This window comes from Thunnus albacares, chromosome 13 (genome assembly GCF_914725855.1).
Source record: "Thunnus albacares chromosome 13, fThuAlb1.1, whole genome shotgun sequence".
NCBI classification, from domain to species: Eukaryota; Metazoa; Chordata; class Actinopteri; order Scombriformes; family Scombridae; genus Thunnus; species Thunnus albacares.
This window is the reverse complement of record NC_058118.1, coordinates 8,549,511-8,564,603: the sequence shown is the minus strand read 5'-3', so window position 1 is coordinate 8,564,603 and position 15,093 is coordinate 8,549,511. Positions and strand designations below refer to the sequence as shown.

General features: G+C 39.1%; 1 protein-coding gene across 1 annotated transcript; it reads left to right on the top strand.

The window, feature by feature from the left end:
• Nucleotides 1–9,099: 9,099 nt before the first annotated feature.
• On the top strand, nucleotides 9,100–14,496 carry LOC122994822 (protocadherin-10-like). Its single transcript, XM_044369565.1, has 4 exons — nucleotides 9,100–12,224; nucleotides 13,079–13,140; nucleotides 13,226–13,338; nucleotides 13,656–14,496. Exons 1-4 carry the CDS (start codon nucleotides 9,696–9,698, stop codon nucleotides 13,925–13,927), a joined length of 2,976 nt encoding a protein of 991 aa, XP_044225500.1. The 5' UTR covers nucleotides 9,100–9,695; the 3' UTR covers nucleotides 13,928–14,496.
• Nucleotides 14,497–15,093: the final 597 nt, after the last annotated feature.

The following is a 15,093-nucleotide window of genomic DNA, read 5'->3' as shown; positions in this document are numbered from 1 at the left end:
TGTTGATCTGTACTGTGTTATACTGAGAGGTGTTTGTATGATTTGTCCAACCCCATTTATTATAATAATGAGGGTAGACTAATTACCTTTTAGTAGAGTATAGTATTTTCTTGCACAGCTATAATGTATTACACTGCATAGGTTTTCAGTAAATGTAGAAAATAAACTGGCAACTGAGTATACTTCCACAGAAGGACACACATTAAAGTTTCAAAAAGATTAATGGGTAACCTCAGAGGCTGTTGAACAAGGAGGAATTACCAGACTGCTCTTCTATGAAGGGCACTGTGACGAAACCAAAATTGACAAACAAATCCTGCACAAACACATTGTGCATACCCAATACACCACTGACTTATTATTACATCAAGGATTCAACACCACAGACAGCGCCAACTTTGACAGAAAAGCAGATCATGTGGCAAATTAATGTGAAGCACATATTAACCTGCAGCACTACAGAGACCCAACAATGCAACGGCTTAAAAATGGCTTTACTCACCATTAAAATACCTGGAGGAGGCAGTGCAGGCATGGACAGTCTCAGGATAACATCATAATATCCTTGCCTGCAGGTAAGGTCTCTCTGAAGGGTCAGCTGTATTATATGGGACATATGTTTCCATAGGTGTGGCATGGCTCATCTATATTCAGTGAAAATATGAAAAAAGTAAGGGAAAAGAAGCTTTCACATGTAGCAGTGCAGTTACAGTCACAGCACGTTTGAGGAAGTTATAGTGAAAGCTAGGTCCACTAACTTACTTCTGCTGGCGCAGTAACAGTAACTCACTGAAGTGATGACAGGCAAAACAATATCTTTATGAACTGCCTTAGCCAGTCTCTGTCATTATACCATGCACTCAAAAATGGTCATCGTTTTAGTATGGTATAAACCTACTGGGTATGCTGTAGACTTTGGGTGCTTAGACAACTCCAAAATAACCCAACGCCTGCAACAGTAGCAGCCTGTGGGAACATAGGTGAGGGGTTAAACGGGCCTCACCTGCCTAATTGCTAGCCGCCGAGAAGTTAGCTTTGCTGGCATTGTTTGTATCTGAAGTCCGCCTGTTTTCCTCCTCCCTTCCGCCCCAACTGAGTCCTCCTCCATACTGCTGGTGTAAACTTTGTGTAACACGAAAACTATTTGTGCATATTTGACATTAGCAAGCTAATGCGACACAATATGGCTGGCTGCTGACTTACCGCACGCGCCGGTTTTGTACCGATGAAGCGCGGTCTGAAGAAAGTTTAAATTGGGCCACGCCCACCTGCACGGAAGACCTGTGCAATAAAACGCCACATAAAACATAGCATGTCAAACTGTGGAGACTATTAGAGATATACAGTATGGAAGGCGATCTTTGACAAGGTTTGACATCACTATCCTAGTGGAGCAATGTCATTAAGTAGCCTACACAATTAAGTAGCATACGATACGATTTTGAGCTGTTAATAGGCTACTTTACCCCCACCCACATACATACACACACACCCATACACACAAACTCAAAATTATGCTTTTCTTTTTGTTCCTACAGTTGGATGTTTGAGTTTCACTGTGCAGAATGATATATGTGAAGAGTTGGACACTAGAAGGCTGTTTTCATATTAATCTGCCGAAAGTGGAAAGTTTCTTTGTGCTCATGGAAAATCCAATTTTAAGGGGTATGCCTGCAGCATGATTTGTGATGTCACAAATATTTTGGAAGCCAATCCTGGTCCAATATTCAACTTACACAAGTGTGATGTTTAAACTTGAAGCCTCCAGCGCACAAATACTGAGAATAGACTTTACAGTGAAGTAGGAGAAGTGTGGTGTTAAATTAATTAGATGAAAAATTATTTAATCTCATTAATAGATACTGGATTTTTAATGAGGGAGAAGGAGTAGGTGTCATTTTAAGGATTTTAACAAGATAACTGAACTTTTTTGTGAAAAAAACATATCACACACAAATTGTTATTCAGTGTAGAATATTTTACATACATCTTAAAACATGTCTGGAAAGGACGTCTTTTACTCCACAATATTTATCTGACAGCTAGATTAATTACTTTGCTGATGAAAGTTTTACATACAAAACATATGATTGTAAAACATGATGCATTATGATGCCTGTAGATTAAGCTATCTAACACTAAATAAAGTGGTTAAAATTAGTTAATTGTATTAGGCTATTTATAGATGTGGTTTTCCTGCTGTGACATGTCAAAACGTCTTCCAAAAGGCCTATTGCTACTTTTACTTAGAGGCTCTGTGCACCAACACAGGTATTTTCAATAACTGTAGTTGATTAGACTTCTGTTCAGGTGGAAGGTGGACAAAGCTGCACTGGAATTAGGCTACATGAGGTCACAGGCTACTTTATTGAGAGAGATGTCAATCAAGCAAAGTCTGTGCAGGTGCAGCCCTGATAAGTGATCTAGAGGTGGAAGTCATGAATCACTTTGCTGATTCGAATCTCTTTGTTCAGTTCAGCTCAAAAAATTGTTGTAACTGACTTTTTTCCTAAGCTTGATGGTTACATCACCATTCGAATACACTTCAGTATATACATAACTAAGTGAACACATCAGCGTTCAAATGTACTTTACAACAGTAAGTGAACACATCACTGTCCTTATGACTCCACGTCCGGTGCCGACTCTGATGTCTTCAGTTCAGTAGTATGTTCAGTTTATTATAGTTGCTTGCTACAGAAACAAGCTGTCACATTCAGTTCAGTACAAGCCTATACAAGCACTGCACAAAGGTTTAGTATTATTTACGATACAATTATCAGATTCATATTGTTTCTGTAGCTTTAGCAGTCTTTTAATATGCTTTAATGAGATAACATACTGTGAATCCCAGTGGAGCTGACAACAGTGATCTCAGTCACCAGTGAGGGGAGCTCAACTGCTAAAAGCTATTCAGTCAGCGACAATGGTGATTCAGTAGTCAGTTCACTTTGAAGATTTGTTGATAAAAACTCCTTTGTACATGTACTGAAGGTGGTCTAATTAGCCAAAATAATTTAAATGACCTGTGTGGGTTTACCATAGGTGTAAAAGGCCTTTCAAGTAAGGATCTGAATACTTCTTACACCATTGCTGAATGTAGACCTCAAACAATTTGTCAGTTAATCGATAAGTTGATCTACAAGCAAAACCTGAAAAATGTTACTGGTTCTGACTTTTCAAATGTCAGAAATTGCTGCTTTTCCCTGTTTTATATGACTGTAAATTGAATAGCTTCGGGGTTTATTGGTCTGTTGGCTGAACAAATATGAAAATGTCACCTTGCGATGGGCATTTTTCACAATTTCTTGACACTAAATGATCTATCAATTAATCCAAAAATAATAATGCCTTGTAATATGTGATTGTTTGAGTTATGGAGAAGGGGTACAGCCATATAAGTGTATACTTCTTCCTACTCCTTTTCAGACATATTTATTTATTTTTATGAGACATAATTTATTGAGAGTTTGCTGGATATGTTTACTGTTCATTTTATTTGTAATTCTTGTCTTGTTTTTGTTTTTTTATTTGTTAAAAAATATAGAACTGGAACACAGCATAAGACTGACTTTGTGCTACTGGCAGTTGCACCAATGTCTAAATGTTTAGCCCACCAAATGTGGGCTAAACATTTAGTTTAAAACAGTACCTTATACTAAGCTATTTTTATTGCTGTGAAACTGCTATAATTATTTTCCTAATTTTTAAACCTTGTATTAATCCCTTGTCATATTTTTGTGATGATAAAATAAGAATGTCATGAGCAATATTTTCAACTTTCAAAGTTTTTTTTGTTGTTTTTTTTTAAATATTATCAAAAGTGGCAAGTGAAAATGATAATATGACATCTGGGATTTTGTTTATTACATTGCAAAAACACTGAAAAGCCTTGAAATGTAAATATCAAGCCTTTGTGATAGATGTCAACACATAACAGGTCAAACTCAGTCAAGAGTAATCTCAGCTGCTGTCTGCAGTCTGCCTCTCCTCTCCTGCAACGTAATGATCATAGCAAGAGAGGAGAAGCTTCTTAAATTGGCTGTCTAACAGTCTGTTCTCTTGGGAAAGAAGACCATGCTACACAGACTGAGCAGCCTCTCTATTGATGCATACTGTTGGTGTGTTGTATCTCAGAGACATCTGCTTGTTGGTGGAGTAGTTGTTCAGTCTATCCATATCTGGCAGTGACCTGAATTGCTCTGTAATCTCTGAGTCTGCATTTCAAGAGACACTGTCTTCCTCATACGCAATATTGTCCTCATTGTCTGTTGTTGATGTGTGCTTGTAGTCATTACTCTGATGACTTCTTAATAGCAACCACTAGTATGTGGATAAGGTCAGGGTGGGAGTAAAAAGCGTGAAACTTTATCATCACAGACAGTGGAAGCATCCTTTATCCTGCCAATAGTCACATTGTCTATTGATCATGGTGATCTTTCATTAACCATAAACCATGATCTGTACCTGAATTTAAAGTCCCCCTGCGCTCAAAAGTATTTTTCTTGTTGTTACTTCACTTGGATGTTTGAGCTTCACTGCAAAATGATGACACTAGAGGGCCAAAATTTCTCTATGCTCACCTTAAATCTGCATTTAAGATTTAAAGAATGGATAAGTGGGAATATGGACTGAAAGTCTGGTTATAAATAAGGTACAAGATGGCAAGAAGGCATAAAGTGCTGCAGATTAATAACGTCCAGATATAGTCAAATACTCCAGTGTGCAAAGAGCAAATTGATTAGAATAAGTAAATAAAAAGGTATGTCTCAGTCCCTGATGTGCAAAGAGCAAAGTGTTAAAAATAAATAATAAAGGCAAGTTTAGTCCATGAGCAGTTCAATGTCAGCTGGCCTGGCAAAGGCTGATGAGTTGTAGAGTCTGATAGCAGCTGGCAGGAATGACCTCCATCGCTCCTTTACACACAGTTGAATGAGTCTGTTGATAAAAGTGCTCTTTAGCTTGGCTGACATGTTGTGTAGGGGGTTTCCAGGATCGCCAGCAGTTTTGCCAGCTTTCTGTCCTACACTACCTCCTCCAGTGTGACCAGCTTGGATCCTATGGCAGACCCAGCCCTCTTTATGAGTTTATTCAGTCAAACTTTGCTTTGATTCATTCACACCGGCACACCACAGCATAGAAGATGATGCTCACAACAATAGACTGATAGAACATGTGGAGCATCTTGTAGCAGATATTGAAGGACCTGAGCCTTCTCAGGGGACATCTTGCATCTAGCAGTTAAACTTTTCAAATAAAAAAATATTAGCATATACATAGATTCAGAAATTTTAAATAAACGATAGGGAGAAGATGCTATTTTATTTTTAAGTAGGCAATTGAACTTTTGTTTATGGAAAAACCACATTAGACACACATTATTATGCAAAGAAGAATATTTTTCAGTGTCTTTAAACATGTCTGGAATCTTTAGTCATGAAAGCAGTCATACCTAACCTTAACTAAGTAGTGTCCTAAACTAAACCAAGATCAGAAAGCACATAGTTATCATATGGGTTATTGCACAGGACACTGACAAAAACCTATTTTGTCATTTAGGTATAGGGACTTGTTGGTTTACCAGAAGATTTGATGTCTGACACACATTACTATTGGTTATTATCTTACTAATGTGTTCAATAAAACTGGTAGTTATAATTCATTGTTTTGATGACTGGGTTTTGTTCCTGAGTTTGAATTAATCTTACAGAACCTATACATACAATAAATACATTGTTGGGCACTATAATGTGAATCTAAGGTCATCCAAAGGAAAAGCTTTGCAATATAAGTGCATCTTTGTGAAGGTTATAATTTTTCAATATTTTTGTTGAAACTGTATCACATTGAAGTAAATACCTAGTCATTTACCATTCTTTAATAAGTCACCCTTTACAAAAAGTTTATGAGCTGGTATTAATGGCTTAATTGATAGTTAATAAACATTTACTAATGCTTTAGAAACCAGTTATAAGCCATCAACAAGAACAACTTTTGGATTGCCAGGTTGTGTAAAGTCTTGAATTAAAGAGCTAGATAAAAAGCTAGTGTCATGCTGGAGGAGGATTTTTCACAACCTGTTCATACTGGCTATTAAGAGATCCCCTCATAATGCTTCAGTATAGGTGATGGGGGACAAAATTCACAGGCCTCTTTTCATGCAAAAATGAATTTAAAAGTTTATTTGAAGCTAAGTTGACTAATTTATATGGCTGAATATTATATAATCTATCTCACATTATCATCAGATAAACTTTTAAATACATTTTTGCTCAAAACCTGGTGAAAACAGTGGATTTGGTCCCCTATCACTTACATTACAAGCACATTTGGAGGGGATCTTCTAATGGTCAATATGAGCAGGATGAATGACAGAGAGCAAAACCTCTTTTGATATTCATATTGGCACCTGACTATTGTCTTAAGACACACTTGAAAAATTGTGAACCTATGGCTTATATGGCTTATAATTGAAGTAGAAAGCATAGAAAATCAATGTAATAAAGCTGTTAAATACTTAATATAAACCCATTATAAAGGGCCAGTTTATAATGGGCATATAAGATTCAGCACGATATTCCCATATGATGATCAGCTTATTCCCTCCGTGGACTGCACGCATGACATGACACGAAATGTCATAACGTCACTGTTCAGTGAGGTAGTGATTGCCTCATGCACACATTCATTTATAAATGGGAAAAATATGATTATTTATGGTTCTTGTCTAGATATAAAATTGATATGAAATGGAAATAAGACAGAATAATAAACAGGTTATTTTCACCACTGACTCTGCCTTTCCACCCTCCTGTGGCTGTGGGACGCCCAGACAAGTATTTAATGTTAGTGATTCTAGAGGTTTTCTGGGCCAACTATCACTGTCAGAAGGTTCTCACGTGACAACTCCAATAACAACTCTGCTCTTACCTGCTCCTCTTTCCTCTGATGTTCATTTCAAGTTTCAACAAACACATTGAGCTTAGTTTAATAACGCAGGTGATGACCGCATGAAAACCCATGTGCTGCTACTGTAAATTGGTTGAAGGCTGGGAGAAGGGTAGATTCACATAAAAGTGGAGCTGTTTTATAGACAGCTTAGACACAATCTGTGTTTAATGTCAGAGGTCACACCTGTGAACAAAATATTAATATAAGGATGAATATCAAAATACTGGCTCTATTCATTTTATTATTACTTTTACTATTTATTTTACTATTAATTCATCTTAATTAACAATTTCTGTAAAAATCTAGGACAACAGACTTTAAATCTCATCTCCTCCAATTCCTTTCATTCTCTGATTTTTCTCTACTCTGAAGAAAAAGAGAACAACATTTTCTTGGTGCAACAGAGACTTTAATAATGAACACGATCAACCAAGCGCAAGAGGTAATATCCAAATGGACTTTTTGCAGGCTATTGAATTGCTTAATTTATTAATGAAAATCTATGTTTACAGATGGAATACCCAAAGTGGAGCCAAAATCCCTTTTTTTCTGTTAATGTTATTTGTTCTACTGATTGCATTTGATAAACTCAAACCATCACTTTGTTTCTGACCAACCCACATGTGAATGTAGGCACATACTCTCTCAAGGCCAGGATCACAACCTTTCCCCATTTCACAAGACTGTCTATATTAATACTATAATAAAACAGTTCCTACAGCATGGCTGCAAAAACTGGAAATGTAAAGGCTACTATGTGGCAACGGATACAAAGGGGAGAATAATTGTTAGAATTTACTTCATAACTATAGCTATCAATCATGCGAGAAGTCATCCCTGTCAGTTTGCTTTTGGCTCTTCATACCAGGTGGTGCAGAACATCTGCAATGTTTTCCAAGGGGTTAAATGAAATTCAAAATAATTAGTTGCACTCAGAACATGTTACATGACAGACATTTTACCATTTAAGCAGAATGCACAATACTGTTTGCAGCTAAAACCGATTAAGTGTTAGAAGCTGCAGAATATAGGCTAACCTAACCTAATCCCACAGTTTTAAAGCTGGAAAGTAGTTAAAGACAAAGGGATTGATATTCTACTTTTGCCCTTGAGTGAGAGAATGACGGAGGGAGAGAGAGTGTATGTGCATGTGTGTGTGTGTGTGTGAGAGAGAGAGAGAGAGCAAGAGAGTGACAGAGAGATAATCTCTTTTGTATTTTTGATCCCTAAATGTGGTGGTTGTGTCCCCTTATCCCAGCTACTTAGTTTCTGCACTGCGTAAGTGATGCCATGCACTTAGGCTGTGAAAAGCAGGTCAATATGACCACTGAGAGAAAACCACATGTGCATCACATGGATAGCCTTGGGATTATTTCTCACAAAATGTCTTAATTCCTCTGTTCACTAATGATCCAGGGAAAATGCCCTCTAATCTCCATTCCATTAATTAAAAAGAGCATGAGCCCATGGAAAACCTCACCATCTGCTGCAGTTTCATTCCTGCAGACAGATTGTGTTTTCAGTTTTTAACCAGGGGAACTGGGTTTTTCAGAGCAAACGGGTGGAGCGTGCATTGAGGTGGATGATAAACAGATACAACTGATCTATTTGAGTATTAATACACTGAAATAGGCTGTAAAAAGCTGTTTTATACAGGAACAATCTGGGCTAGGGTGCTATAATGATGTTGCTGAATTTGAGCAGCTTCCTCAGGACAGTTTTTCTTACTTTTACTTCTAACTTGCAGACTTGATAGTTATTTAAAAGTACATTTATAGTAACTGTTTCTATGATAAATATATGGACTTTAACTTTTTAATGGAGTTTTTCTGTCATACTTTTCTTGTATTCTTTAAAAGAATTACTATCATTCTTTTTCATTAAGTAAGGTGTTAAAAACTGGTTTGTGTTTAAGCTTCTTCTCTTTTTCTCTGGTTTGATAAACTAAAACACTTTTCACTTCCCTGAGACTTGAGTTTATGTTATTATTGTTGAAGTTAATAACATGAACACAAATTTAAGGATTTTCATGTCACCTTTCTTTCACATACAGTTTGATAATTTTACATTTTATAGGCTAAATCATGAATCATGCTTTGATTACAAGAGTTTATTAACAAGTTTCTGATGGAATCCTTTCATTCCAAATCTCCAGAGGAACAAGTTCATTCCACAAGCTTTACCATCTGAAGCTGTTACAATAATAGTTCATTAAGTAAATCATTTAAAAAAGTACCTTGATTAATAATCATCAGTCTGTGACTGTAACTTTTTACTTGTATAAATTGGAGTGAATATACTGCAGGAAGATTTGTTTGTATCGGATTATGCTCAACAATTTCAGTTCAAAATGATGAAACACACTTAAAAGAAACTGAAACAACAACGTTTGACCTACGGTCAAAGACTAGAGGCTGTGACATAAATGTGATCGGGCTAGTAGGCAGGAAAGATTATCCGAGCAGATGTCGTCCCCCCCCCGTATTGGAACAGTAGGGCCAATAATAAACACACGCACACACAGACACACAAAACGCACACTAATCTGAGATAGGCTAGTAGCCCTTGCACATCTCTCTCTCTCCTCTCTTTTCTCTCAGGCAGGCAGGCGCTGTTCCAGTCCCACCAATGTTAAGTTTTTTTCCAGACTGTATTTTACACAGTTCTGTTTTAATCATCTTCTATGAGTGGTAGACTAGAGACACAGTCCTTGGTGTGAGTTGCGGAATTGATCCAGCCTACAGATGGACACACAAGGGGCGAAGAAAAGACTCTGTGGGAAATGGCATGCAGTGTGCCGTCTTGCGTTGTTCACTTGTTTCCTGGATGCAGTCTGGGGACAGATTCGCTACTCAATCCCAGAGGAACTGGAGCATGGAGCTTTTGTTGGCAATATTGCAGAGGACCTGGGCTTGGATTTGGATAAACTCTCTGCGCGCAGATTCCGGATAGTCTCAGGTGCCAAGAAGCAATATGTGGAGGTAAATTTAGAAAATGGAGTTTTATTTGTCAACGAAAGAATTGATCGTGAAGAACTATGCGAGCAGAGTTTATCTTGTTCTTTTCACTTGCAAGTGGTCATAGAAAACCCCCTGGAGCTGTACAGGGTAGAGATAGAAATTTTGGACGTGAATGATAACTCTCCTAGTTTCCCGTGGACCGAATTTAATCTGGACATATCGGAGTCTGCTGCGCCAGGATCCCGTTTCCCACTTGAGAGCGCACAGGATTTGGACGTGGGATCCAATTCGCTACGCACCTATTTGCTGAGTGTAAATGAACATTTCCTTTTAGATATACAGACGCGAAGTGATGGCAGTAAATTTGCAGAACTAGTCCTACAAAATCCACTAGACAGAGAGCACCAGAGTGCGCATCAAATGGTCCTAACAGCAGTGGATGGAGGCGCGCCGGAGAGATCCGGCACTGCGCAAATTGATATTACAGTTTTGGATGCAAATGATAACGCGCCTGTGTTTGATCAGTCGTTTTACAGAGTGAGACTTGCTGAAAACGCACCTAAAGGCACAGTTGTCATAAAACTCAATGCGTCCGATTTAGATGAGGGTCCCAATGCTGACATCACCTATTCATTCAGCGGCCACGCTCCCATCAAAGTGCGACAGCTTTTCAGTGTAGACTCGCGCACGGGGGAAATCAAAGTCAAAGGAGTGATAGATTATGAAAAGGCCAGGATGCATGAAATTTATGTCCAGGCTAAAGATAAAGGTCCCTCCGCTGTAGCAGTTCACTGTAAAGTACTAGTGAACATTTTGGATAAAAACGACAACCTTCCTGAGGTGATTTTAACATCAGTGTCCACACCTGTGCAGGAGGACGCACCCCCGGGGACAGTGATAGCAGTCATCAGTGTAATGGACAGAGACTCAGGGGAAAACGGGAACGTGGACTGTGAGATCCCCCATCACGTCCCATTTCAGCTCCACTCATCCTTTAAGAACTACTATACATTAGTAACGTGTGATTTTCTAGACAGGGAGGCAGTGGCAGAGTACAACATCACCCTCACCGCCCGAGATATGGGCTCCCCACCTTTATTCACTAGGAAAACTATTTTGGTCCAAGTTTCTGATGTGAACGATAACGCGCCTCATTTCAAACAGCCTTCCTATACTGTATATTTGACCGAGAATAACGCGCCGGGGGCATCCATTTGCTCTGTGACCGCACTGGATCCGGATTCTGGTCAAAATGCGTACCTATCCTACTCTATCCTGGATGGTGACATACAAGGAATGTCTGTGTCCACATACGTATCCATAAACTCAGACAGCGGGAACCTTTACGCGCTGCGATCCTTTGACCACGAACAGCTTAAAAACTTTCAGATCACAGTTCAAGCTCAAGACGCCGGTTTTCCGCCGCTGAACAGCAACGTTTCAGTGAATATCTTTATTTTGGATCAAAACGACAATGCACCCGTAATTGTGTCACCAGTTCCACAAAACGGCACGGTACCCACCGAAGCGGTGCCCAGATCAGTTGACGCTGGTTACCTTATCACCAAAATCAACGCGGTGGATGCAGACGCAGGTCAAAACTCGCGTCTTTTTTATCAAATGCTCCAAGCAACAGACCCGAGCTTGTTCAGCATTGCTCTGTACACAGGCGAAATCAGGACAATACGCCAGTTGGTGGAGAAAGACCCCACAAGGCACAGACTGGTCATTCTGGTGAAGGACAATGGTCAGCCACCCCTTTCGGCCACAGTTTCCATCATCCTGTCAGTAGTTGACAGCCTGCCAGATTCACAGCCCGATTTGGGTGACCTGTCACTAAGCCCACATCACAACTCCAACTTCACCCTGTACTTAATCGTGTCTCTGGGCGCAATCTCCTTCACATTTCTGGTGGCTATAATTGTCCTGGTTGCAGTGAGGAGACTGAAGGGCAGACCGTCCAACAGAGAGTCCAACTTCCTCTCCATCAGCGAGTGTTGCTGCTGCTGTTCTCGCTCAGAAACATCTACCGCCACAGAGGTTTTCAAAAAGTCCAACTTAAATGTTCGGATGTCTTCCGGCGCGTCCGGCTGCGCAGAGGCAAACAGCAACAGCGCACTTCCTCAGGTCTATTGCTATAAAATGTGTCTGACACCGGAATTATCTAAAAGTGACTTCATGTTCCTCAAACCTTGCAGTCCGGTAATGTCAGTTCAACAGAATAATGCAAAGAGTACAGACTACCTGACGTCTGGCTGGAGCGCACTGGACCGTAATGAACTGACCAACAACAGAGCCGCAACCCCAAACGAGGTACAGTAACTTCAAAATATACTGGAAAGTGCAGATGAAGCCTCTTATTTTATGTTGTTTGCCGGCAAAACAGTAAAATATTAACTTTTCACTGTGGGAAAGATAGACTTTGAAATCAACACAGTAGTTGGTGTAAGTGTTACACTTGGGCCGATCCAAAAACTACATCCACTCTCTCATTAGTCGTCCTCACTTCAATTAAAAATGACAGAAAGGTTGAGTACAATAGCAAATGTAACAGTGCATTTCACACACTAGGGGGCGCTCCAACAAGCTCTATCATAGACCACACTATTACTTTTTGTTTTTAAAAAAAACTTGTCTAATATAAAGGGATGTTAAACTATAAAATGTTATAATGATCTTAAATGTCAAGAAGGATTAGATGAACATCATAGATTTGTTATTACAAATTCTTCAAACCTCGTTTATTGTCTGTAGGATGAAAACAAGTTTCAATGTTTTATGTAATCCAGTAGAAAACATAGCCTCAGTGCTGTGACAGCATACCTTGCAGTCTGGGTGAATTATCAAAGTGTGACAAGGTGTTTGACACAGGGATAAAAAGTGATGCAGGGATAAAAAGAGAAAAACAATTCTACCCTAGACTTGAAGCTTTCTCTTGATCTTAACACTGCCACTGCTGTATTTGTGTTCTAGTCAGCTACACTGTGTAATGGTTTCCAGCTGTTTCACTAAAACTTGACTTTCTCTCTATGGAACTTATCAGCTATTGGCTTCCAACATAAACAAGGGAGAAAAAGGCGTGTCACTGTGTCTAGGCATAAATGCAGGGCATTTGTACTTGAGCTGGTCACTGATTTAAAAAGTTTTTTTATGTTTCAACTGTGCAGCTTAAGTATTCCAACAAGGACTGGACTTGGACCAAGAACCAGCGCAACTCGGCGTACAAGAGGTGAATACAGCTCAGCCAATTACAACACATCCACACACACATGCACACAGCTAAATTTATACTTGTGTTGTCTCTATCTTTTCAGGTATAGTTCAGCAAATATGGAGGGTACACTTACACGTCAACAAAAATATGATGCTGATGGGATTTCCTGCTCTGTGGCACCACAGTACTGGACTTGGGGAAGCCATATGAATGGTAGGTGGAAGTTTGGGCTCATCAGGGTGGTGTGTGGCAGGTGGAGGTTCTCCTTATGTCTGTACTTAAGGATTTAGTCTGAAATATAAAATGGTAAATGAAAAAGCAGACAACACCAGGCCCCCAAAACGGAGGGGATTTTAATGCATCAACATGAGGATTGCTTAAGTCGCTGCAAGAAGTGTTATTTGAAAAATAGCTGAAATTAAGATGCCTTTAAAACCACCTTATTCACATGAAGCATACTGTATGTAAATATGAGGTCTTTGCAGAAATAATCTTCCGATACAAATTGTAATTTATGCACATTTTTACAGACTGCAAGATGTCTCTTCAAGAGGGAGCAGTTCCTAACTACTCATGGACTCCAAAGTACACTCAGCCTCATTGTGAACCACCAGACTACCAGCACAATGTATACATTCCTGGCACCACGTCTGGATACAGCACTCTGAAGCTCGCACCCAGAGGTGAACTGGATGTGTATAACACCTTTTCTACTTTTGGGAAGAAAAAGAGATTCATCTCAAACTATGAACAGTCTTTTGACAATGATGATGATCTCATAAGTAATGATATCTTTAAATGACACACCAATTGTACTGTATATTCTGTGTATGATACATATGCCATTAACTGACTGGTTCCATTATTAACTATGAATTGCTTCACTATAGTGGAAATATTGCTCTTGGAGGCTAGCAGACTATATTTCTCCTTTTCTTGGTGTAATTTAATACCAATCCTCACCACAAGTATATTTTTATTTTTGTAAATACTGAAATCAAGTAGGTCTATTATGAGTTACAATGAGATCTCCAAGCAGCAAAAAATGACTTTTCCATCAATTTAGTCTAGTTTGAAGGCAGTAATCTGTCTTGTTGGTTCTCAGCAGTTCATGATTTCAGCACAAGGGTTATCCAAGTACCAGTCACTTTTCTGTAGCGCCGCCTTTTTGTGTTATAGCGACAGCTGTACTGAGTGCAATTCTGTGTGTCAAAGATGTGAAATAACTGTGCAAACAATAAACCTTATAGCCTTCAAAGGAAAAGCTGCTTCAAGATATACTTTTACACCTTTCATTGGTGGAGGATACGCTGTGTCAGAGACTGAGGTGATTATGTATTTATGTCACTCTGAAATAACAGCTAGAGTCACATGAGCATGAATTTCTTCATGAATAAATAAACACATCAACACAAATACGACGTAACAGGAAAGCAGTGACAGTAAACTGAACTGATCATTTTGCCACCATCAAGAGCTGACACTGAAGATTCTTTGTATCAGAGTGAGAGCGTAGTATAATAAATGTATTCACAATTACAGTATGTGAGCTTTGTGCAGATTCATAAGATCAAATGCAATCTCATGGCAATGAGAGCACTGAATAAAACGTGGCAGGAGCACAGTTAGCTAATTGGCTTCAAAACTGCCTCTCAGTAAGCAGAGAAGAGTAGAAGTAAAAGAGCTGCTTACAAATGCAGTCATTTTATGCACGGATACTGATAATGAGATTCAGTTCCACAGGGGTCACAGGTATGAGCCCTTGAGTCATATTTTGGGGACACCAAATATAACCCCACTGCACAATTTGAACCATTTAATCCTGCTTCCCCGCAAAGAGGAATCAGAGGTTGTGTTTACAGCTCATCCCTCTTGCTCAGTCTAGAAATAGAAGGCAAGAGCACAGTCATGGCCAGGTGGATCCTCACTATATGACATGAACACCTGTGTTTCTGAAGCTGTTATTAT

What these genes read in the sequence shown, in the direction of transcription:
- LOC122994822 (XM_044369565.1), top strand. Translation starts at nt 9,696, where the DNA reads ATGGACACACAAGGGGCGAAGAAAAGACTCTGTGGGAAATGGCATGCA. An exon ending in GAGCCGCAACCCCAAACGAG is followed by an intron (nt 12,225 to 13,078) that starts GTACAGTAACTT and finishes TCAACTGTGCAG; the next exon opens with CTTAAGTATTCCAACAAGGA. An exon ending in TTGGGGAAGCCATATGAATG is followed by an intron (nt 13,339 to 13,655) that starts GTAGGTGGAAGT and finishes ACATTTTTACAG; the next exon opens with ACTGCAAGATGTCTCTTCAA.